The 26,924-nt window shown below is 37.9% G+C and overlaps 1 protein-coding gene across 4 annotated transcripts in view; it reads right to left on the bottom strand.

The window, feature by feature from the left end:
• Positions 1 to 26,924, bottom strand: part of ZNF277 (zinc finger protein 277) — a 113,307-nt gene that overhangs the window by 25,139 nt on the left and 61,244 nt on the right. For 2 of the 4 annotated variants that reach the window (XM_060632902.3, XM_060632904.3), the window contains 3 exons: positions 21,320 to 21,521; positions 13,819 to 13,907; positions 13,452 to 13,534 (listed from right to left, as the gene is read on the bottom strand). In XM_060632902.3, the coding sequence (XP_060488885.1) occupies positions 13,452 to 13,534; positions 13,819 to 13,907; positions 21,320 to 21,521 (374 nt within the window). Of the gene's footprint in view, positions 1 to 13,451; positions 13,535 to 13,818; positions 13,908 to 21,319; positions 21,522 to 26,448; positions 26,658 to 26,924 lie in introns of all 4 variants that reach the window. The other 2 variants (XM_060632905.2, XM_060632903.2) reach the window with 2 other exon arrangements.

Here is a 26,924-nt window from a genome sequence, read left to right as displayed (position 1 = left end):
TTTCTGTCTGGCTCTGGTTTGTATCTATTTTTATAACAAAATTGTAATCATATGTATAGTGGTTTCCAGAGTTCTGGAAGTTGTGGGGTAGGGGAACCCCTGAATTTGTAAGCAGCTGGACAGGAGTAAAGGTGGCCAGGAGATCCCCCAACTTGCGGCTGCTGTTAAAATAAGGATAGTCTTGGGGCGGGGGGTGTCTGTGCTTTGTGAAGTTTGGCTTAACTCTGGGGAGCTAGAAGTCACTGACAATAAGTATACAATGTGATCTAATGGACAATATACTTAGAATAAATAGGCCAGACAACATGGACTATTTCTCATAATGATCCTCAAAACAAGCTCACTCCAAAGCACATTCCAAAGCACATTCCAAACTCAGTGAAGTGCAGAGGGACTGGGGGAGAGTTGTGATGCAATATAGATACCTGCTTCCTCCTGATTGGAGGTTGAAAGTTTAAGTCTATTTAGAAAACTACTGAACTCAAACAATTTCCCCTGAATGTGGTTTTTATAAATATTGGCTGGTAGTAATCTTGACTTTGTCTTTCCAGTAAAGCACCTGGAATGTTAACTTTCCTCAACTCTTGCTTGGATGCAGAGCCACAGACCTTAGAAGGTAATCAGGAGATATTTCAGTTGATACCCTCGTAGAAACTGCAGAGTCCTAAACATGGATTGGAGCTTGCATGACAAGTCATTTAATTCTTTGTCGAAATGACTCGAGAACAGCCACACACTAGGTAAAAATTTCTCTAAAACAATCATTTTTAATCCCCACTCCCACCATCCCAACACTAGCTACTGGCCTCTAAAGTTGTATTCTGTTTATCATGGTCACAGAATTTTTAGCATGGATGAAATTTTAAATAAGGTGTTACCAGTTGCCTTGTCCCGAATGGGTGGGTGGGTGGAGGGTTGTCAGAAAATTACCCAAATAACACCTGGAAATGAGTGACGTAATTTGCTAGCATATCCTCCAAAGACAAACTTCTGGCAAAATGTATACCAAGATAACTAAGTACAGGAATTTATTGATGTGCTTATCACTAATAACTTGGTTAAAAGATCAAGATTGGGCACCAAACAAGAATAGATTTTAGAATTTATTTATGACAACTAGTTAGTTGGGTCAGTTGTCTCTTCAAGCTATACCTCATTCAGTAAACAAATACATGTGTGTGTCTCTTTGAACTCTGTGAAAGAAAAGCATCTACTTTAACTAAAAGTGCCACTTAATCACTAAGATATTAATTAAAATAAAGCAGATGGAAAAGGAGGAGTTCTCCTCTGCTATTGTGCTTAATATTAAGAAAGCCACAATGAGAAAATGCTGGAAAATCAAAAAAAGAAAAGAAAAAGAAATCATTCCTCACTTAGAATCCAAAACTTTATATACTTGCACCTGGAATTGTACACTTTATATATATTTTTAAGTTGATTTGTTTATTTTGATAGAAAAGAGAGCATGCACATGAGGGGTAAGGGCAAAGAGAGAGGGAGACAGAAAGAATCCGAAGCAGACTCTGCACTGTCAGTGTGGGTCTCGAACTCACAAACTGTGAGATTATGACCTGAGCTGAAATCAAGAGTCAGACACTTAACCAACTGGGCCACCCAGGCGCCCTAGAATTGTATACTTTAGAAGAGTGAATTGTATTTATGTGAATTATATCTCAATAAAGCTGTTATTTTTTTTTTAAAGGAAAAGAAAAAAACCCTGAAGTCACAAGGCAACCAGACAAACTGAATTCCAAAAGGTGATAAACCTGTCTGAGGAGAGGCAGGGGCACACATTATTTCCCCTTTGGCAGAACACAGGAGGAAAAGACAAGTAGAAGAAAACAGCTGAAATTTTATAGAATTTTTAAAGGCTAAGTCCCTGGGAACCCTAGACATAAAAGGGTCCAGCTCTTTTCCACGGGTTTCCTCCAAGTTCTCAGGAGAAAGACTGGGAGAAGGGGGGAAGAAATATGAACAACAGCCCATCGGTGGAGAGCAGGCACAAAACCCCACTTGCTTCCTGGGGACATTCTTTAGCATTCAAAGCAAAAGCCAGAAGCTGCCAGGGGAAGGACCCAAAGCCTGCATTGCTGCAGAGCAGAGGCTTGCCACTACCATGGGAGAGGGCAGGAATGCGGAGAAATAAAATCTTGTATCTGAGTTCTTTCTGAGTGTGCAATAGTGCTTTGTGGTATATGAGCTGGATATGAAAACAGGACCAGGAGATCCTACCTGGCAGTGTGTCAAGCAAGTACGACAAAGCATTTTTCTTAGAAAATTCAAGAAAGTTATAAGCATGTGTTAAAAGATTTAAATATTAAAAAAATAAATATTTAAGATATTTGAAATTTATGGAGATGAAGCTTATCTTCCTAAAAGATGGCGTACGTCCAGCTGCAGCCCGATGGGATGATAGGGAAAGAAGGCTGACAAGGAGACCTGCAGCACTGCCCCTTAGGGTCATTCTGTTCCCTAAGATGCCTGGGGACCAGCAAAGGTCCAGAGTGCATTTATTTTTTTTACTCATATGACGAGATTACAAAAGATCATACAGTCAAGGAAAGAGATGATAACATGAGAATTTAGAGATCTTAGAGGAGTTAAAACCCCGAAAATAATCAATCCTGGAACAGTTTAGAATTTAGATTTTCTTAAGTTTCAGCCATCAGTACAAGTTCAGGGCAAAAAATGAAACAGTAGACAGTCAACAAAATGGGGGTTTAAAGAAAAGCATTAAATATTAAAAACTGCATCAGTCAGATGCAGAAAAAGGTCTGTACTGTTGATATAAATGAGTCACAAAGTACTTGCTTTCTTTTGAAGTGACTTGGTTACAATACCAGAACCCAGACTGCACACCAAATGGCAAAACCCCTAATACATATGGAACAATGATGAGCCTTTTCTTTTTAAGAGTGTGAACATTTGCAGCTTCTAAGTACAGCACTGGAGATTCTGGGCTGGCATTCCTTTGAGAAACTGACATCAAGGCCTGGAGAATGGCACCTCAGCTATCGTTGGTGATTAAAAAAAAAAAAAAAAAGAAAGAAGGAAAGAAAGAAAGAGACCACGGAAGTTTGTGTTATCTACTTCCTGTTCTCCAATGCCTTCTACCACCAAGAAGTAAATGAACTGAAATTAACATATAGAAGGTTGGTTGGTTATTTATTTATTCATTTATTTATTTATTTATTTATTTTTGGTGAAAACAGGTGACTTGGACACTCCAGTTGGCTAAAACAAATGTCATTTACTCAGCAAAACATTTCCCAAATGTTAACTAAAGGTTTGATTTTATACTGGGCACTGCAACCTATGACTTCTTTTTGGTTATAATCTGGAATTCACAATCGTTTTAAATTTTTCCTACTCACTGAGAAAAGAGTTTTCAGTAAATTAATCTGTCAATATTAAGTTTTGAGTGTCTACACCGTAGCTGATAGCTAAAGCTAATCCTCTACCGACACCAATTTTTCCCAAATCACTTCGGTCATGTGAATTCCAAAAGCATTTCCAAAGCATTCATTCGCCTGCAGTGCCATTCTAGAGGCTCACCTCAGGTATCAGCTTCTCCAAAAACTCTTCCCTTCCTCTTCAGGAAAACCATGAGATTTCGGAGAACAGTATCGCAAGCAGAGCAAATAGCAAGTGCAAGTGCAAACAACATGAGATGCTGGACAGAGCTTGGTGTGTCTAAGGGACAGGGATGGAGACATGGCCACTGTGGCTGGAAGCAGTGATCCAAGTGGGTGAGAGAAACAGGCACTAGACCCTTTGGGATCTTGGTAAGGAGTCTTGACTTTTACTCCAAATAAATTTGAAAGTATTGGAAAATTTCAATTATTAGAGTTACATGAGTTGAATGAGTGAACAGCATATGAACTACTGAAACAGTCTTCCAAATGTTTCAGACTCAGGAAGGATAAAAACTAACATCACCTTCTCTTGTTCTTTCTGCCTTTTCTCATATCTTCTGACAATAAGCAGGGTATTTTCATTTTGATCTCACTCAGTTTTGGTAAATGCTTATTTTTTCTATCACATCCTTTATCTAATATAAAAATTCAGTGTAAGGAAATTAAAGTACAAAAATCTCAGTAAACTTCCACTAATTTAAGGATTCGAGAACAAGTTTGATTAACAAAGTAAAATGGAAATGAAGACATTTTGTGTAAAGATACTGATGTATAGTTTCAACTATGTTCAGAACAGAATCTGCCTGCAAGTTCCTTAAATATGTTAGAAGCCCTCTGAGTAGGGGTCAAGTAAAAAGCTACTCATTCTCCCCAAAGAATTCCTTTTTAAGTGTCAAAAAAATGCCAGGTAGCTCCAGGAAAGACTAACCTGTCTGCCAGAATCTGATGACTTCAGCACTTCAGCATTCTGAATTTATGTTAGCAATATACACATACAGGATACTTACTATACTTTAACAAAAACACACCTCTGCACATAGAGGCAGGAGTAGCTGTATGAAAGCAAGGACTCTCAATGACACAATACCATTTCTTAAAACAGAACAATAAAATCCACTGTTCTCAGCAATTTATGAGAGCTGAAAGAAAGTTCCCTCTGACAATAATATCAAGGATCTTAATAAATAAATGAGAAAAGATATGTCAAAGACTAAAGCAAGACAGTAAAACATAAAAGCCAGAGAGAAATTTCTTAACTGGTTTATGATATATACTCCCACAAATCCACGAGGTTCGATGTGACTAATATTCCACCTTTTTGAAAGACATCAGCACCTCCTACCCCTTCTGAAACTGCAATGATAACAGCAACAACCATCTGCTTGCTACATAGGATAGAAAGACAGCATTTTTATTCTACTTAGAGTCATACTGAAGTGTCTTCTGAAAAGAAAGGAAGAGACAGGAGAGATAGAACATCTAGAAGAATTAGCTACTAGAGAAAAAAATTACATAAAGGTAACCGTTACACGGAACAGACCATTACTATGAAAAACAGAAAAGCAGAAGTACAGAAGAAAAAAAATTGCAAGAGTTAAACACATGAGAATTAGAAAAGCCTCATTTCTATTTGTACTAAAGATATGAGGGAATCTAGCCTAGGCAAAAAGAGGAAGAATTAAAAAGTGGAAAGGTGGCTATAGAAGACTGCAAAATGCCCACCTCTGACACTAAAAGAGGAGAGAGCTATGGCACGGATCAGCACAATCATAATACTCCGTCAAAGGAAGTATTTTCTTGGATAAACTCAAGGTCAGGGATACCCCTATGTTTCTCTAAAGATAGGGGAAACTCTGAAAACACACCATCTTCAAGTTTTAAAAGAAAATGTAACAAGCTTAGGCCCAAAGGAGTAAGAAATCTACCACTGATTTAAGATAATAAAGAAATTGGATTTTCTTAAAAAAATATTAGCAATAGAAACAAAACACTATTATTTATTTACATATGTATTTATATACCATTCTTCCAATTTTATTCGTTGTAACAAATGTCAGTTTAGAAAATGTCACTTCTGCTTCCAGAAGTAGGATCACATTGGATAAAGGATTCTGGTACAAGTGGAAAAAGAATGGCGCGTGGGGGTGGGGTGGGAAATAGTAAAAGTCTGACTTGCTTCTCTTCCTTTTTCAGTCAGTAGATAACTGTGGCCTTGAACATTTCTCCCAGCATCTTTGGCCCTGTATTTTCTATCTAAACAAAAACAATGATATCATCTTACTGGTCTCACAGAGCCAATGTGTATAAAAAGTGCCATGTAAATTTCAAGTTCTGTTGAAGGAGTTCAAAGTGGTAAACTTGAGAATTCAGTGTAGTATAGTTTCAGGCTGAGTTTTCATGTTTCCTGAACAGAAACATTAACTAATCTGAAGGTTAAAATCACTCAATGGTCATTTTTGCTAACTTGATCTATGTTGATTGTTAACAATGTTACAATTCAAAGGGAGATATCACATTATATTTGGGAAACTTATTCTAGATGCAATTAGAGGGCTTGTCCTTTCAAGGGTAGGAATTATGGAAGAAAGGTTTAAATGCAAAATGACTTTTTACTTTGAAGACACTATAGAAAGTAATTTAATACTTTACTAAAAATCTCTAAAATCTATAAAGAAAAATGGCACGAGTAAAAAAAATCTTAGGCGGAGACATAGAATTTCATTTTGTTGTTTTATTGTGGGGGGAAAGTGGAATATATGAAGTAGCATTAAAAACTTTTTTTTAAAAATTTTTTTGTAATTGTCATAAAACATTTATAGTTGTCATGAATTACTGCTTAAGTTGACATTTATAATAGTGATTAAAAAAAAGAAACTTCCATGCAGTTAAATGGATATTTCCTCTTATCCTAATTTAATTAAAAGTTACATCTTACTACTGAGACCTATGAATGCCACATCTTCTCCCATAGCCAAATTGAAAAACTAGTGCTTTTTAATGCTAAAGTGTAACCCAGTGATTAAAGATGTCTGCCTTGATACTTTATATCCCTTTTAAAAATCAGGGACATCTGACTCTATGGTTTTATAGAAATATCTCACCAACACTTAAAGATTAAAATTAAGTTAACTCTTTATTTAAAAGTTTTTTTTTTTTTTAATGTTTATTTATTTTTGAGAGAGAAAATGAGTGTGAGCAGGGGAGGGGCAGAGAGAAAGGGAGACACAGAATCTGAAGCAGGTTCCAGGCTCTGCACTGTTAGCACAGAGCCAGATGCAGGTCTCGAACTCGTGAACCATGAGATCATGACCTGAGCTGAAGTCGGATGCTTAACCAACTGAGTCAGTCACCCAGGTGCCCCTTAAGTTAAATCTTTATGAATAAGGCTGAGAAGATACAAAGTAAACATGACAGTCCCAACTCTTAAGAAGCATCTATTCCAGTAAGGAAGATAGATTTTTAAACTAGCTATAATTGAAAAGCCAAATAAAATAGTGCATTAAAAGAGCTCAACCGAGATTATTAATTCTGACAGGTGGCATCCGGGAAGCTTTTGTGGCAAATGTGGCATTTAAGCAGTATCTTGAGGGGTATGTTATTTATACAGGTGGACAGGTGGGGCTGGTATTACTGGGTGATGAAGCAGAGTCCTGAAAGTATCTAATACACTTAAGTAAATGTGAGACATGCAGTTTTTCACTAGAGGGCAGGGAATGTGGCCTATTTCACCCACTGCTATAGCAACAACATCCAGAACGCTGTCTGCTGCAAGATAAATATTTATTCAATAAATTAATGAACTGACATTGGGTAACTGAAAGGTAAAAGACACTGACATACAGACTTAATCCAGAAAATCTTAAGAATATATAGATAATAGGGGCGCCTGGGTGGCTCAGTCGGTTAAGCGTCCGACTTCAGCTCAGGTCACAATCTTGCGGTCCGTGAGTTCGAGCCCCGCGTCGGGCTCTGGGCTGATGGCTCAGAGCCTGGAGCCAGCTTCCGATTCTGTGTCTCCCTCTCTCTTGGCCCCTCCCCCGTTCATGCTGTGTCTCTCTCTGTCTCAAAAATAAATAAACGTTAAAAAAAAGAATATATAGATAATAAAGACCATTGCAGGTTTTAGCAGAAGAGAATAAAATGATCTGCTATATATTTTACTATTAAAGTTCTGGAGGTAATGCCAGTTGATTGGAGAGGTAAGTCCATTGGGAAGGCGAGATAAAAGGCACGAGGATTACAAAGAAGGGTACGGATATGGGACTCAGAGGTGGAACTGACAGGAATTAAAGATGTTCCTAGAAATTTCCCAATTGAGTGATTAGGAGAATGGTGGTATCATTACAGAAGAAAACAGGCAAATCACACACTTCAGTAGAGAAAGAAATAAGTTCAGTTTTAGGCACATTCAACTTAAGGTGTTATTGGAAATCTGTATGGAGAAGTTTAACATAAGGGCAGTTAGAACTGGGGTTCAGAGGTGAGCCAGGATGAAAGCTATAAACGAACTCAATCAAAAGGTATTTATTCTAACTGCCTACTCTACACCAGCACCAGTATTTGAGCTGTTAGTGTAGCGGTAGTAGTTATGAGAGTACACAACCTGGATGAGAGACAAGACCTTGAGAAACTTACATACACCCACTGAAGAGAAAAGAGCATAGAGAGTCACTGGAGGACATTAAGGTAAAATGGTGAGATCAAGGGAACACTTTTAAAGAAGAAACTTAAGAAATGAATGTATACAACCTATTAAACTCTCAAGAATCTTTCCTAATTCTGTAGTTCCCTTCTGAATACAAATAAAAAAATTCAAAGAAGTGATAAATAGGAATTAAGCCTTTCAAAATGAAAAATAGGAACACATGAAACTCACAAATGTCTCAAGGAACCAGTGGTCTAGAAGAAAATGAAAAAAGAACTATCGCTCTAGCCTTAAATCTGCTATGGTAAGATGAAGTGAATCATTTAGACTATATGTCTCTAGCTACTCACACAGAAATAAGAATTAAAAAAAAATGGAGTTTGGGGAAAAACACCAATATGAACTTAGCAATATATTGAGTACTACTGAAGGATACTTAAATATAAGACACAACTCCTGCCCTCAAAGAAGTTACAAAGTCAATATGAACTCAAATCATGTGAGTATGAACTCAAATCCTATGAACTCAATAAAGAGTTCCAAATGAAAGAGTAAATATCAAAGAATAATCCACATACAAGTTACCATTAATGCAAATCAGGACAGCAAATGCCACACTAGTACTCTAGTTTGAGGGTCCTCCTCATGGACTGGAGTTGAGATGCTACTGATCCTGAGCTGAGTTCACTTAAACACAGCTTAGATTATATACCCATTACCATAAAGCAGCTTGACTAGTTTAAAGTATATTTTCCAGCAGTTAGATTGAAAGTCTGATGAATGAAGAGAAAGTTTGGTAAAATACAATCAATAGCAAATAAGGAAAGACTAAATAAGGAAAAACTGTCAAGCTGTGGCAGAGTCGTTGACTTAACCCTCTGGGTGTATAATTCTATTAGGAGGAGTTCTTGGAGAAGAACAAGGGCATAAACCTCTTCAAGAGTTCCAATACTTGATAACAAAGCACCTTTCAGGAATGGTACACCAATGCATATTCTTAAAATTGGTTGAAAAAGTTCTTGTCCTTGGGGCACCTGGGTGGCTCAGTCAGTTAAGCATCCGACTTCAGCTTAGGCCATGATCTCTTGGTTTGTGAGTTCGAGCCCTGCATAGGGCTCTGTGCTGACTGCTCACGGCCAAGAGCCTGTTTCAGATTGTCTCCCTCTCTCACTCTGCCCCTCCCCCGCTCCTGCTCTGTCTCTCTCTCTCTCAAGAATAAACATTAAAAAAAAAAAATGAAAAAAAAAGTTCTTGTTCTTGATGGAATAAAGATGTATTATTGCCTTTAATGAAAGCTGTTCCATTTGATCAGTTGGATTTCATCTGGAAATGCCTATTACTGATGTGTAGAGCTCATAACATAAAAGAGAGATATTTTGTCATCAATGCAAACTCCTAAAGGAAGGTCATCTACACCAACCTCATGTTTCCACACTATAGAGCGTAAAGTTGTGATGAAATGACTGACTGCAAATTTAGCCTGTCTTCCTGCTTTCTGGCAAATCTTTTCTTTTTGATCCTTTGGCCATGATTCCCAGTGACAGCCAATTGGAAATCTCTGCTTTCCCTAAACTCCATTGTTAGCCTCAATCCTTTCCCTACCCTGACCTGTCAGACCATGAGCATCCACGATGGAGTAATTCACAGAGTCCAGAATAACAGTAAGACATATGGGAAGTTGAATAAATTACTACTAGACTGTCATGGCACCCCTTACAAAGACATGTATCGGGCACACTTGGCTTAAAGTCCCAGCTCCGCTTCTTGTTCACTATGTCGTCCTGGGCAAATTAGTCTTTCTATGCCACAGTTTCCTCATCAACAGAACAGCATTTAATAGCTACTTCACAGGGTTATTATAAAGGACCTAAGGCAAGGCATGGCATATGGCTGGCACTCAGTAATGGTTAACTTCTTTCCATATCTCCCAGTTGGTCTGCTCTTTGCCAGGATTTATCAGCTTTAAGTGGATTTTTACAGAGCTCCACTTCATTTTCAGAGACAGTGAGGAGACATCGATGGGTCTTTTCTATCACAAAGTAAATGTTCCTGGCACTGAAGGATTTCTACAATTTAATTACATCACATCTCTTTAAATCCATCCCATACTCCTCCTCCAAAAATCTTTCTACCATAGCCAGATTAGATTTAATCAATTTTCCTGACATCTTGAATATTTAGATCCATAAGCACTTTTCTTCCCATTTCCACAACTCACTAATTATCCAAATCCATTTCGTTGTTAAGACACAGTATTATTAGTGTTATTTGTCTACAACATTTATTGAGCACTTTCTATGTGGCAGATACTGTTTGTTCTAAGTGTATTACATGCATTATCTCAATCTTCACAGCCCTATAAGATATTCTATCATCTCCGGTACTGAGATAAGAACACATATTTGCTTTTCTCTCTAGACTGTATGCTTTTTTATGTCATGAACTGTGCCTTGCACTTAAAAATTTTTTTTTTTTAATGTTTACTTATTTTTGAGAGAGAGAGAGAGAGACAGAGCATGAATGGGGGAGGGTCAGAGAGAGAGAGGGAGACGCAGAATCCAAAGTAGGCTCCAGGCTCTGAGCTGTCAGTTATCAGCACAGAGCCTGATGCGGGGCTCAAACCCACGGACCGTGAGATCATGACTTGAGCCAAAGTCAGAAACTCAACCAACTGAGCCACCCAGGTGCCCCTCATTTTTTTCTTTGTATGATCATGTAGGTAAGGAGGAATTCAACAAATATATTCATATGTATGAACTGACTGCAATTTCACATTTTGCTTAAGCTGCTATAACACTTTTATCAAATCTATCACTTTGTCAGTCTATAAAGTTGGTAAAAAGGTGTGCTGTTGTAATTTATAGATTACATTATATATTATTACATTACATTAAATTATATTAATTTATATATATTACATTATATATAAATTATATATATTTTATATTTATTTATATATTTATATTTATTTATATTTATATTATATATAAATTATATTAATTTATATATATTACATTACATTAAATTATATTAATTTATATATATAAGAAACATATATTCAGTCTTTGTCCTTGCACATAGCTCCTAAAATCCGAAGTGTTGAGACCTATAAAAAGTGTTTTTTGATATGTTAATGAGGTGACTTTTGGAAAGCACTAAGCTAAGGATGAGGAATGGTGGTCAGTGGAGCCAACCATGTGATTACGGGATTGGAATTTTGGAGGGGAGACGGGATGGAGACTGAATTCAATCACCAATGGCCAATGAATTAATCAGACATATCTTAAGTAACAAAGCCTCCATAAAAAACCCAAAGGGACAAGGTTTGGAGAGCTTCCATGTTTATGAACCAGAACGCATCCATGTGCTGTCTTGCCAGGCCTCAAACTCTACAGGGATAGAAGCTCCTTTGCTTGGGACTTCATCCCATGTAGCTTTTCAGCTGGCTACTGATTCATATTCTTTGATATCCTTTGAAATAAACAGGAAATCTAGTGAGTAAACTGATTTCCTAGAGTGAGCTCCTCTAGCAAATTAATCAACTCAAGGCAGCAGTGGTGGGCGGGGGGGAGGGTCATGGAAACCTCTGATTTATATAGTCAGTGGGTCAGAAGCACAGGTAACAACCTGGACTTATGACTGACATCTGAAGTGGAGGGCAGATTTGTGGGACTGAGCCCTTAACCTGTGGAATCCGATACTATCTCTCAGGAGATTGTGTCAGAATTGAGTTGAATTGTAGGACACTCAGCTGGTGTTGGAGAATTGATTAGTGATTTGGGGAAAACAAAAACAAAAACAAACACATGTTGAAATTAGTGTCAGAATCTTAAAAGGTCACCTAAATTTTATAGATATAGTATTTCTAGGGACTGTATCTATCTGTAGACATACAGTAAAGATTCTGTGTATGTGGTAATAGTGATGGGTGAAGCAGTAGGGTTTGATACAAAGAAATCTTTGGGGGGGGGGCACCAGGATTATGTCAGTTAGATCAATCTTCATTAAGGCCACTGTGAGCAACAGTGAAAAAATGCAAAGCAATAAACAATTATGAATAAGCACAAGCAAACAAAATCCATAAAATACGACGGTAAATTCATCCTTGTTTTGTAGATTTCTTAAGACATCACAATAGGGAAAGAAGAAAAACTTAGAGAGTCCTGTTTCTTTACTGGTTTGGTGCTATAGTAAAAGCCTAATTTTTCTTACATATAAATCAACATCTAACAATATCATCTCTCCTTATGTGAGAAATAATCATTTGGGATGTTTACAGAATATAATGTGCTTCAGGAGACTTTCCTTTTTTTTTTTTTTTTTTAATGTTTATTTATTATTGAGAGATGGAGAGAGAGACAGAGCATGAGCAGGGGAGGGGCAGAGACAGGAAGAGACACAGAATCTGAAGCAGGCTCCAGGCTCTGAGCTGTCAGCACAGAGCCCAAGGCGGGGCTCTAACTCACAAACTCAGATCATGACCTGAGCTGAAGCCAGAAGCTTAACCAACTGAGCCACCCAGGCGCCCCATTCAGGAGACTTTCTTAAATCCTACCGACTGAGCCACCCAGGCACCCCAAGACTTTCTTAAATCCTAGGACTATGGTAGATAGGATTTATTTTATTCTTAGATGTCCTGAGAATTTAGTAGGAACACTGAAATCACAGTTCTGTTTCATAACGTTATCTAGCCCAATCCAAAGACACTGGAACACTTAACAGGTAACTACTAAATGAAGAGCAAGTCACTTTCAAGTAACAGTTGAGACTAAATCACAAATAATGGAAAACTGCATATTTTTAAGCAAAATTATTAACTTAAAAAAAATGAGCCAATTTCTGTTCAACTTACGAACATAAAATTTTTCACACTTATATATAGTTACCTTTTTTACAGACCAAAAATGCTGAGATATTCAAATAAGCTTGCTTATGATTAAGGCTGAAAATGAGAAAGGCTACTGTGATCAAACCATATGCTTAATTCATAAGGAGAATAAAAGAAGTGCCAGTGTATAGCACATTCCAGTGAGGAGGAGAAAAAAAGTTAATTAATTCAACTCAATTTTAGCTGAGGGCATTTTTCCACAACTGCTGAACCCTAGCATGTGCCAGGTAGCTAAAATTACACTAAAATGTGTAAGCCCTGTTGTTATTTTAGAGATAATCCAGGAAGCAAAACAAAGCCAAAAATTCTCACTGCATTTTTAACATGAAATACTTTAATTTCCAATCAAGTGGATACTTTTCTCATTTTAAGGTCTTTTTGTATTGTTTCTTTTGTGCATGAAAGTTTACAGGTTAAAAAGTGAAAACAAACAAACAAAAATAACAAAAGTGATTTTGCATGTATTTCCAACACACTGTTCACTCTCTAAAATAATTCTTACCAGTCTTTGTTTCTGAAGTTCCTCTCTAAGTACTCTATCTTCTGGCAAAACATCACATAACAAAAAGTAATTGTCTTGTTCTTCTGTTGAGAGATTAGGAAAATAAATGAGAAATGATATTTATCATCTTTTCCCAGGAAGATTTATTCTTTTAAAAAACATATATATATATATATATATATATATGTCTATTAGAATCTTTCTTCTGGTACACAGCTCTGCTTTAGCTTTATTGAAGTCAGGCAACATAAACAGAACAATTTAATTTTAGCTATCGTGAAAGTGAGAATTCTAATATAAGAAAGTAAGATTATCCTTTGAATTTTTGCATTGTAGGGAAAAGACAGTAGCTAAGATGTATACTTACCAAGTGGAGCTGTGGAATTGATTCTTATCACACTACAAAAATCTGTCACGGGCTGTTCAGTGAACCTTTTCCTCCAATATAAAATGTACCTTAGAATAATCAAAAAGAAAGGATGGTAAGAAGACTCAATATACTACTTACTTTAGAGTGATAGGGTTTGATAAGAACATTTAATTATCCCAAAACAATAAAATTGTTGACTGATAATTGCTAGAAAATTTGTAAATGGAAAGGCAGCAGAGCATTGTAGAAATATGAAATAAATATTCAATGAAATGAAATTACTCTGTAAAGGAATGGAAATGATTAAACTTTACTATTCCCAAATTCAATAAACAGATATATGGGAACATTAAAAATGATTTATTTTTATGTGATAAAGAAGTTTTTCTGAAATTGCATCTATGTTTATATGAATTTTAAATGTAACAATGCTTAGACAGGCTTTATCACACATTTTCCAATACAATGAAAGCTGGGTGGTCATCTTATACACAAAAAGTGTGGGTTCAGCTTATCATGTCGGGTCACCAATTGTGGGTTCAGCTTTTGGTTTGTCCAGCAAGGGTGAGAATGGCAGAAAGGACGGATTACTCAAGACTCCACAAGAGAGCTGAGAGGGAGGCCAAGGGAAGTCTCCCTGAGTTGCTCTCAGGCTCCCATATTTATTAGGCATAGATTATAGGGAAAACATTGTGCAATGTCAGTGGCTACGTGCCAGTAAGAAAGTATACAAAGCATGCAAAAAAACAAGGCATTCCCAAGACTACAAAAGAGCAGATGCCGAAAGCAGGGTGGAGAACAAGATAAGATATTCCATAGATAACTTGGTCTAAGGAATTCATGAGCACAAGCAGGACCCAACCCCTATATAGATATTAACCAGATATTGGTCTGCATTAACTAGATACTGGTCCCCTGTTTTCAGCAGGGTGAGAAAGCAGTGTAATGTGTTCCCTATAATCTCCTTAACCAGGACATAGCTATTTGGTTTCCCACAAAAAAGAACTGAAAGCAAAATAATAAGGCAATGAGAAGTCAGTCTAAATTCTGACTTCTTATATATATTATATAAGTTATATATAAATTCAACATATATATAACAAGACTTCTTATATATATTATATAAGTTATATATAAATTCAACATATATATAACAAGACAGAGAAATTTCATTTGTGCCCACTGTCTGAAATGAGGCAGATCATTGGAAAAATAACCAAGCTTATAATTCCTGTATCTACTGAGCAGAATTAGAAGAAGCACATTGGCTAAATTTAAAAGCAAAGTATAACACCCAAACCTGCATTATCTGATGAAAGGAGGAGTAAGATGACAGGATTCAACAAGCTGTTCATCTTCCCATTTATCTAACAAGATTTCTACTGGCAACTGCAATCTCATTATCAAATGGTACCAAGAAGAGAATGTGGTCTCCTTCATGTGGAGAAAGGCAATGGAAAGGTTGACATTTCATTTTTAAAATGTTTATTTTGAGAGAGAGTGCATATTCACGCATGAGCGTGGGGAGGGGCTGAGAGAGAAGGAGAGAGAATCCCAAGCAGGCTCTGCACTGTCAGTGTGGAGACTGATGGCAGGGCTTGAACTCTTGAACCATGAGATCATGACCTGAGCCAAAGTTGGAAGCTTAACTGACTGAGCCACCCAGGCACCCCTTAAATAGCTTGTTATAGCAACTAGCAACATTTTGCACATAGTAGTAGGTTAACAAGAATTTTTTTTTTTTTTTTTTTTTACTGTTTATGCATTTTTGAGAGAAAGAGAGAGAGAGAGAGAGACAGAGAGAGATAAAGCATGAACAGGAAGTGGGGCAGAGAGAGAGGGAAACAGAATCTGAAGCAGGCTCCTGGCTCTGAGCTGTCAGCACAGAGTCCAATGCAGGGCTTGTACTCGTGAGATCATGACCTGAGCTGAAGTCAGATGCTTAACTGACTGAGCCACCCAGGTGCCCCCAAAAAATGTTTTTAAGAGGTAGAAGAGCATTTAAAAATTCCTGTAAGGTTCTCTAAGTAGACGTCAACTCTCCATATTTTGTCTCTTTTTTATTCTTACTTCCCCTTTTCTTAACATTATTGTCCCGACCCCATAGTCCTCTACAGAAAGGGCATTCATGTACTGGAAAAAAAAATTGGTGCCGGGAGAGAGGTCTGAGAGAGAGAACTGTGACACATATAAATATAAACAGATGACAACACTGAGTATGGAATATATAAGGAAAAGAAGTAAAAGACTAATGTATGAAAATAAAACCACGTTTTCAGTTTTTTCTTCTCATGTACAACCATACTGAGGACCTGGTTGGTTAAGTAAGCAAGGAGAGAACTCTTTCCTTATAGAATAGTGCTAGACCTTATCTTAAGAGATCTGAAAATGACCTATCTGAAGCTCCAACTCAGCCTCAAGCCATAAATACTGACCCTATGTTTAGCGTGTTGGCTTCCATATTAGAAGTGTCAGATGCAGAAGGCAAGTGCGTATCAGATCCATCAACACATACAAAAAGAAGAAAGGTATCTACAAAAGGCTGAAACATTATTCTTTGGTCACTTGGGGCAGCTACAGCACTTACACAGCTACTCTTATTCTCATTTTCTTCCATTCCCCAGCGGTTGCTTAACCGCTCCTTGCCCCTTCCCCTGGACAAGGGGAGAGACAAAAAGGGAGAAATAAAAGGCAAGAGACTTAAGAAAATAAAAATGGCATTCCTAGCCATTTTTCTCATTCTCCCCTCAGCATATTTTCTATTGCAAAGTGGTGCCAGGGATGAAGGAACACAGGAGAACCTCTACTCCTGTCAGGAACAGAAGATGTATTGTTCTTCCAAACTGTACTACACAGCCATCTATTTTCATGAGAAATCGAATCCATACAGTGGAACTGGGTGCCGAGGTAACAGAGTTAAAAAAAAAAAAAAAAGCCAGGAAAGTCAAGTTCGATGTGAAGTTTCATCATGGCTACTGATACAATACAATACATGGAGAGGTTCTTCATTCCTGATTACATTCCACTGAAGGCTATCTGGGTGATATTGAATGCTAAGGCATCAGTTAATCCGTCTCTTCTTCATTTTTTCTTATTTGTCTAATTTATTTAAAGCTAAAAACGCAATCACTCAATATTTTTTATTTATCTATCTATTAAATTTTTTAAAAAATGTTTATTTTTGAGAGAGAGAGAGAGAGAGAGAGAGAGAAAAAATGCGAGTGGGGGAGGGGCAAAGAGAGGGAGACACAGAATCCAAAGCACGCTCCAGGCTCTGAGCTGTCAGCACACAGCCTGACGTGGAGCTCGAACTCATGAGACATGAAATCATGACCGGGCTGAAGTCGAACACAACCGACTGAGCCACCCACGCACCACTGAAGTCACTCAATATTTAATTTTTTTTTAATGTTTATTTTTATTTTTGAGAGAGAGACATAGTGTGAACAGGGAAGGGGCAGAGAGACAGAGAGAGAGAGAGAGAGACAGACAGACAGACAGAATCTGAAGCAGGCTCCAGGCTCTGAGTTGTCAGTGCAGAGCACGATGTGGAGCTTGACCCATGAACCATGAGATCATGACCTGAGCCGAAGTCAGATGCTTAACCAACTGAGCCACCCAGGTGCCCCTGCAGTCACTCAATATTTAAAGGCAGCCAAGAAATGATATGTGATATGAACCCTTTGTTTGAAAAACAGTAATCAAAGCATCTCGTACTTCAGTGAAAAGCCATAAAAGTAATTAGGTCATCAGCAAATACTTTTTTCTTTTAAAGAATTTCAATCATGTTTCACTGAACTATCTCATGAAAAAATCCTAGTAATCTTGCTTGCCCAGCCTCTCACTGTAACTGGTGTGCTTACTGACAGGCATAAAGATTTGAGATATGGTTGTTAATTAAATAGCACTGAATTAGTGGAATTTAATATAGAAAGGGGCAAGAATTAAGGAGTTAGCATTTATCTTCTAGGAAAATTTTATTTACTGAATAAAGCTAGCAAATAGTTCAGTATAAATAACTATGGTAGATGGCTCAAAGGAAAGATCTTTTGTTTTAACATTTATTTATTTTTGAGAGAGAGAGTGCAAGCGGTGGGGGGCGGGGGGGGGGAGGGCAGAGAGAGAGGGAGACACGGAATCCAAAGCAGGCTCCAGGCTCTGAGCTGTCAGCACAGAGTCCGATGTGGGTCTTCAACCCAAGAACCGTGAGACCATGACCTGAGCCAAAGTCAGATGCTTAACTGACTGAGCCATGCAAGGGCCCCACAAAGGAGATTTTTACTTTTGTTTTATTCTGAGAAAGTTTTACTGTTAACTTTTTTCTGATCAAGAAGATGTTAAATATATTTAACATGAAAATTTATAGCTTCTTTCTTGTAAAGCACAAAATAAGTCTATCTCATCTATTATTTATCATCTTTATTACTCATTGTACTCAGAAGAAACAATTCCTGGGAAGTTATATATGTGTATATACATATATACACACATATACATAAATACATATACATATATATGTAAATACACACACGCACACACACCAGTGACTTTTCTGAAGTTCGGAAAAAGTCCTATGTTAAGAAGATTCCAACTGAACTCTTATCACAAATAGTCAATGTTTACATTGTTTTGGAGAGGAATTTTTAGTTTCCCTAAATAGTAGGAGGGTATTATCTAAAGGAGACTGGATATATTAAAAAATATTTAAAAGTAACAGAGTTTATTTACATACATTCTTAGTCAATTTGAACTAACCGCAAGAGTGAAACTTATTAGGAGGATGGCTGACAAGGAAAATTTAGGTTTCCAAATTTAAAGTACATGTTAACCACACACTTTATTTAGAAAGCACTTATATATATCAGCTATGTATTTTTTCTTTTTCTATTTTTTTAAAGTTTATTTATTTTGAGAGAGAGACAAAGAGACGGGGTGGGGGGGGGGAGGGGCAGAGAGAAAGGGAGACAGAGAATGCCAAGCAGTCTCCATGGTGTCAGCATAGAGCCCAATGTGGGGCATGAACCCATGAACTGTGAGATCATGAACTGAGCCGAGAGCAAAAATTGGACACTTAACTGACGGAGCCACCCAGGCGCACCTGTATCTTTTGCTTTTTAATTAAGGCACCTATTTTATTGCATAACTGCATTTAGAGGGCGACCGATTCCAACATTTAACTATTGACTTCTAAGTCTGAGACCTAGTAAATAATTTGATTTTCCTGTCCACACACTGATGAGATTAATATCAATGATACAAAAGAGAGATTAGTACAAATATAGCTACTTAGCTATCATACATAAGAACAAAGGGAAAATACAAACTCTGATTTAGATATTCCTCACAGATTTTAGGAGAAAGAAAACCTTAATGTTTGTCAATTATCACTGGTAGATCACCATATTTTTCTCCAATTCCTGGGGGAGAATTTGCATTTACATGATAAAGCAGAGTAAAAGAAGAGATGACATCAAAGAGAAGCTGAGTGATTCAAGATTTAAAGATTATCTCAGGGCACCTGGGTGGCTCAGTTGGTTAAAAGTCCGACTCATGATTTTGGCTCACTAAGCACCCCCACACTGGGTCAGCCCGGAGCTGCTGTCAGCTTGGGATTCTCTCTCTGTCCCTACTCTGCACTCAGGCATGCTCAAGCGCTCTCTCCCTCTCTCTCAAATAAATAAACACAAAAAGAGAGTATTTCATTTGATAGTCTTGACAATGGTTGCTTGATAAGAATTTGAAAATTTCTAGCCCAAACAGTATCTAAAACAAAATCAACAGATCTGACTACATACAACTAGATATCATATATATAAGGAAGCTCCAAGAATACTCCCAGGACACACACACACACACACACACACACACACACACACACACAAAAGCACAAATATTTTAACTGAAAATAAAGATTAATGAATGAGAATGAGAATGAGAAGAATGAAGTTCTTCCTCTGAAATTGTGTAATAATTAGTTTATTCAACCAGCTGGTGGCATATATCATGCACATAATTCCCCTTTGCTATTCTGTTCTATCTCTGCTTCCCGACCAGGTAACACCAAAATCTACTCAAAAATTGCAATGCTGAGTGGATATGGGGGCCATAATAATGCAGAAGGTACTCGGCAGACATTCTGTATTGGTGCCAGGCAATTGAGAGGAACCTGAAAGGTTAGAGAACAACACCCCTGTGGGCCTTCTGGCTATTCCAACTGGAAAACAAACTTATTCTCAAGGTTTAGAAGTGTTAAGGATTCTAAATTAAATTTTCTCAAAAGTTTTATTTCGCAAATGATAATTAGAGTTTCAGAACAGCATAAATGCCTATTGAAAACTCAAGCTATAGTTGCAGAAAACTAACATTTCAAATATATCTTTTGTAATAAAAATAGAATAAAATTTTTGGCTACCATCTATTGGATATAAAAGATGTCTCAGGTACTAGTTGGTGCTATATGCAGCACCTGTTTTATATAACACTCACCAATCTTATGTGAGTCAGCGTTTTCCCCTTTTACTGATGAGGAAACTGATGCTTAGAGTGGTGAAGTAGTTTGCTGGACATCACATGGTTAGGAAGTCACCTAAGTCTGCGTTCAGCTCTAGGCCTGCTTGGTTTCATAGTCCACTCTCAGTAATATAGGCTGCTGCTTTGCAAGACCCATCATAAGAAAGAAACTGCTTGCTAGGAATGATGTGGTCTGGCAGATATAGAGTTCAGATGCAGAGATGTTACAACATCTGGGTTACTGCAGTGTTTTGTAGAGAAATCAGGGCAGAATATCTAAAAATGGGTCCTGGCCAGCTATACCAAAATGTATGCTTTTAGTAATTGTACAAAACCAGTTAACTACCATGATAGCATGTACACAGAAAACGCTTCCAAATGTCAACTTGGACTTCCAAGTGCCAACTAATAACAGCATGAACAAAACTACTTCACTCCATTTGCTTAAGAAAAGGCATTTCTCTTCTAAGAACCAGGAACTGGAAAAAAAAATATGCTTATATTACTTGTCTGTTGGTATGGATATTCTAAGTCAGGTGCTCATAGATTAGAGTTTAGCTCACTTTGGGTCCTAGCTATATAGGTGAGGTTCCTACATTTCACACATGCCCAATGTTGGCAGTTCCCGAACCACTTATCTCTTTCTGTTCTTCATCCTCCTCATCCTCTTCCCCTCAGTACCTCAGTTGACTGATGTCAAGCCTTTGGTTTATTGAGTGACCTCCCCCTGCCCCTACTTTTTTCCTGGTTTTTGTCAGAAAACCAGAAAAATGCTCATCACAGCACTTAAGCTGAGAGTTCTTTGGACAATATCCTTTTGGCTTCGCAGGCTCCAACCAAGGATCCCTGTTCCCAACAATGCTTGAAAAAGAATATGAATTTTCACATTTGCACAAGAATAATTTTATATATAAGCTTATATATAAGTTATGTCTTTCCTTTATGGAATACTGAATTTAATTCTCTTATGGCCAAAACCAAAACTTACCTTTGGAAATCAGCAACCAACTTGACATCAGCTATGACCATCTTATGTTCAATAATCATGTGCTTCAGAAGTTTGTCTTGTTCATCCATAGGAAAATGTTCTTCACAGAAAATACAAGGCACAGATGGAGAACCTTCTAAAGCGGTGGTGCCACCTGGACTTTCTGGCAGGGAAAGCGGCTCCAGGATACAATCCTTACTGTCTGGGAGAGAGAAAAAGCAAAAGCAAGGAAAAAGAAAAAAAAAAAAGAAAAGAAAAGAAAAGAAAAAAAAGAAAAAGCTGCAATCAGCTCTTTAGAAGGATGATTGCATTAAAAGGAAAAATCCACAGTGCCACAGTGCCAGAGAGCAAGATATTTTATTATCATTTTAAGTAGATTCTGCAACCTAGAGGCAGGGAGTTGTGCAAAGCAGCTCCAACTCCCCATTTGCTGTCTTGAATGGGGGAAACCCATTTGTCAGAGCAGCTGTTCAGGCATTCTTGGACACTGGCCAGCGGCAGCAATTCCGGGGGTACTTGCAAGGGGAAGGCTGCAACATGCTGGGTTAAGGTTCTATGGCCCAATTGTGACCTATGGCCGATAGTCGTCACACTATGGGAAGTAAATGGTATATTCTGAGGCTCCAGATGATACCAGGCCAGTCTTTTAAGCTGCTTCCTGTTGCACCTGCAAACTCTTTCCTGTTTGATTATCTGTCACGTGCAAAGAAGACAGCTCTCACATTGGGTTGACACAGCATGTGCTGGGTGGCCCAGGTGGTAATTTTTGATGTTGATTTATGTCTACCATTTGCCTGTTACACAATTATGTATCTTAATTCAAGTTCTTATGAACAAAGAGATGAATGATCATTTACTAGACATACACGGTAAACATTTTTTTCTGTGTATATTATTCATTTCCCTAACATCACCTATGGTATCTTTGAGAGTTGAGCTGTGTAAGATCTATAGCTCTGAACTCATGCCTCAAACCACCGCCAGGTGTGTCAGGAGCCCTCTTCAATGCTCCAGGGGGAAAGACTGGATCGGTCACCTTTAGCTGGCAATTGAGTAGTTAGTAACTGGGCAACTAGCTTAAGACATTTAGCATCTGAGGAAGGGCAGGAAACCTTCAGAAAGAAAGACAGTTATACCACAGAAAAGCCTTTGGAATTAGCTTACTATTAATTTTATTTCTTGTTTTTATCTTACTTTAACTTGTTTCTAACGGCCTTCTTAATTGCATAATTCACTGAATCAGTTAATGTTGCACTGCTGACCATGGCCTGAGAACTGGACAAGCATTCATTCACTCACTTAACGAAAATCAGCTGAGTATCTACTGAGTGCTGGTCTTTTCTGCTTAACCTTGCATGACATGATTCTTATCATCAAGACTGAAGTGATTGCAATTTGTTAGACGGTACAAATAAGTTTAAAGGATAAAGAGAGAGAGACGGAAAATGTATAGGGTCTATGGGAGCATGGGGACAGAAGAGTCAACTGAGCTGGAGTGGGAAGGTGTCCCAACGGACATGTCCTCTAATACATCACTCACAATACTCTGCTCATATTAAAGTATGCTAAATTAAATTTTTATGTTAGTTCCATAAAATTATTTAATACCAGAAAAGGTGGAAATAGGGTATACATGACAACGGAGAGAATATTTAAAAACGTATAAGCACTTTAGAAGCACTATTAACAAAAGTGATGTTACCAACAATTATATTTATTAAATTACATAATGGAAGCAAGGAGTTCTGAACTTATACAGTTCTTCAATTGTAGGTTATATCCTTCAGTTGTAGGTTAAATTCTGTAGGAACTTAAACTCTCATGCTAAAAATAAGACGGGGAAAGAGACATAGGTAATAAACACATGAAACTCTGTATTTTACATCCACTAGAACAGGACAACAAAAGACAGCATATATTCTAAATAGAGGTACCATTAGTAAACATTACATACCATCTAGAAAATAACAGGTACTGTCTTACACCCTTCTCCCCGAATTTGAATGATATGTGTAAATTCATTTTGCCTGATTGCAGAAAACAATGTATTAATCATCACCAATAGCAAGAGCTAACATTATTAGGTATCTGATATTTGTAAACTACCCTAGCAAAGGGCTTCAGGGCATTTTCTCAATTAATTCTCGCTACCTCATTCAGTTGGTACTATTATAACCCTCATCTCCCAGATCAGACTACTCAGACTTAGAAAAGTTAAATCAAGTGGCCTAAACACACAGCAAGTTAAGCCTAAATTAAAACACGACATTATTCTGCCTCTAGTTCCAAAAGGCATTTTCCCCAAATCTGTGTTTTTCTGTAATGTGTATATTCAGTGCCTTTTTGACTTGGTACGTATTTATAAGTCACGCTGAATCTATGCATTCTGCCAGTGTCCTGCCGTGTCCCTGATACTAGTTCCACCAGCAACTCTTACACAAATCTCAGTAGCCCACATCCTCCAAAAATCACTGGGTACAGTTTATCTCTGTCACTGTATTCTTTCCTAATGTTTCACTACAAACTCTCTAATCTTCTTCCGAGGTTCATTCCTCCTCCCTTTTGTATGTTCAAGGCCCAGTTTCTCTTTCTTCAAATTATTTCTAAGAGAATGAAACTAAATGTTCATACACGGTAGAACCAAACAGCGTGTGGTTACTGTAAAGGCATACAGGAACAAAATCCTAAGTATGCAAATTTCATGTATGAGGAACCTGTGGTTTAGGAGATACTAAGTCATATTTGGGAAGTCGAGTTACTATGTAATTCAGAGAATAAAAATTTTAATAGAACATTTTTGGACAAGATTTTAGTGTTCTGACTCCTTAATCATTAGCATCATGTTCAAATTTATGACAGCAGTGATCAAAAGAAGCAGTTTGTTTACCTATGTCTTTCTTTCCCCACTTCAGACTGTTAATCGCTGGAAGGCAAGATGAGTCCTGGTCATCTTTAATTACCTGGCATGCACACTGTGTTACTGCATCATGACTGCCACTGCCACTGTGGGTTAATTCTGTGCCAGGCACTGTTAAGCCCTTTACATGTACATTATTAACACAATTAACCTTCACAATAACCCTATGACAGAGCTTCCATTCCTTTTCCTATTTTATAGTTGAAAAAACTGAGGCACTTAGAGACTAAGTGACTTTCCCCAGACAGCTAGTAAATGGTGGAGCGGGGATTTGAATCCAAGCGGACTGGCTTAAGCATGAGCACTCTTACCCTACACGTAACACTGAGGAAGTTGGATGTTTTCCGGTAGGAAGTAGAGCCACTCCTATGTTTACACTGATTTGGGGAGAATGGGTTGTGAGACGTAAGTCTCCAGATGGGGAGACTGGCAGTTGGGAGACTACTGCAGTGTCCAGGTTGGAGGCAGCCATGTTAGCAGTGCTTGGAGGGAATGGAGAGAGGGGAGGATGCAGAGATTGCAGTGGCAGTTCTTGATTACTGGTTGGCCAGAGGGAGTGAAGAAGCCTGGGATGCCTTTTAAGATTCCGGCAGGGGAGGCTGTGTGAATGAGGGGTACCAATCACCACTTTAGGAATGCATGGGTAGAGGCACTTTTTTGTTCTGTGAGAAGGACAGATAATGAGTAAAGCTTTAGAAGAGCTCAGGTAATCTGCTCCAAAGTTAAACATTCCTGACATGGATTTTGGACAAGGCCAGTAGTGACTGGAGTCTCATGTGATGCATTTACGTTATTTTCTTTGTTTGCCAGCAACCCTCCTCCCCCAGTCCTCTTGAGGGTTTGACTCACTCCATCTCTCCATGCCCAACAATAGCAAATATCCCTATTGCAGTTAATTATTTACATGTATATCTGTGCCCCTCGGGTAGTATGGTAACACCTCAGGTCAAGGACTAAATCTTGTTTTCGTATCTCTGGTGTACACTATAGTCCCTGAAACATAGTACCATCAAAAACATGGTATTTGATATGTGCTTGAAAAAATGAGTAAGACCAGAGATACCTAAAACTAGAGTTATACCTTTGACTCAGCTTTTAGGTAAGTTCTATTTCAGGGAACACCTGTGGCTGTCTGTATTTAGGGGAACTTCTTCTGCCTCAGATTGAGAGCAGTCCAGAATAATTATAGCCAAATTTTAGTACTGTGGGCCTTGGTATAATGAGCCCACTGGTAATAAATAATGATGTAAAAATTATACTAAACTCTAATAACAAGTATTACTGAGTGTAATAAAAGTATGTGAGGTTTATTTAGGGATTTTTAACTTCCTTTTTTATTTTTCACCCATGCTCACCAGTAAACAGAGATAAGTTGCATTTGGAACGCAGAGTAAGTTATACCACTCTAGCAGAGGATGTTTCTATAGCAAAGGCCTGAACTCAAGTATATATTTTACTTTAGAGCAATGGTTTCCAAATCTGGAGTGCTTTTTAAAAAGTAATGATTTCAAGGCCTTATTGTTAGACTGACGAAATATAACTTTTACCGAGCAGTAATGCCTAAACTCAAGTCTGGGGATCAATGGTTCAAGGAATGATTCCAAAGGGATTGTGGACATCCTGATCATACGTTAGAGTATGGGTATTTTGAACTCACAGCAAGTCTGCAAATCAGGAATAGGGCCTGGTGGCAAAGCTTACTTGATAGTGTATTCTGTCCTAAAGAGAGCCTCTCAAACTCTAAGCACTGTGTCAGCATAAACAACTTAGTATGATTTGTCTAACAGGTTGTTTATTTCTAGCTGTCATCATAAGAATCATAGCTACACCTTACCATGTGGTAAAAAAATAAATACAGAAATATAGATTTTTTTTTGCTACAGTGACCTTGAACTCAAAAAGGCAAAAGGAAATAAACTCTATCTAGCTCCTTTCAGCAAAGAGGCAAAAGCATCTTGAAAATTCTGGCCCCATATCTGCTTCACACATTTGTTACAAATTAACAACAACAAATTATCTGCTCTAGTTCTCACTTTGAACAGCAACTCTGTTTAAATGAACTGTGAAAAATACCATCCCAAGAGAGCTGAATTTTTGAGGAGATCCTATGCTGATTGTGAACAATTTTATTGACTCTGGCTAAGATCCTCAAAGAACCACATTATTATTCTAAGATCATGCTTCTCAAACTTTTAACATGCTTATAATTCACCTGGAGACTTTGTTAAAGTGTAGATCCTGATTCAGGAGGTGTGGTGACCGGGGAAACATGCCAATCCAATCTCCTGTCGCTATGAGCATAATTGAAATATAGTCTCAGGTGCTGTGCTCTGAAATCCTACTTGCACTGAAGCCAAGCTTTCCACACGCTGCTCTCAGTAAATGATTAGAGCCAGCAGAAATGGTAATGCAGGCTCATTCCTGTGAGAGAGAGAATTTCACTGACATATGACAGTGGCTGAGGACTCTCAGCAGCTTGCCAGAAATGTGCTTACTTACAACTGTGTTGCCGTCTGAGACTCTACTCCACTGCCCTTCCTTCCCTCTTTCCTTCACAGGGGTCAGACCTACATTGCTACCTTCTCCAGCACTCTCTCCCTTTTCCCTCCTCTGGTGTCTTCTCCCCAAATCTCTTACATGTCAAATCCCATCTTGCTGTGTGCTTCTTGGAGGACATGAACTAATAAA

Source organism: Panthera onca, chromosome A2 (assembly GCF_046562875.1).
Source record: "Panthera onca isolate mPanOnc1 chromosome A2, mPanOnc1 haplotype 2, whole genome shotgun sequence".
NCBI classification, from domain to species: Eukaryota; Metazoa; Chordata; class Mammalia; order Carnivora; family Felidae; genus Panthera; species Panthera onca.
Note: the sequence above shows the minus strand (reverse complement) of the source record. Positions and strands in the feature narration are given on the sequence as shown.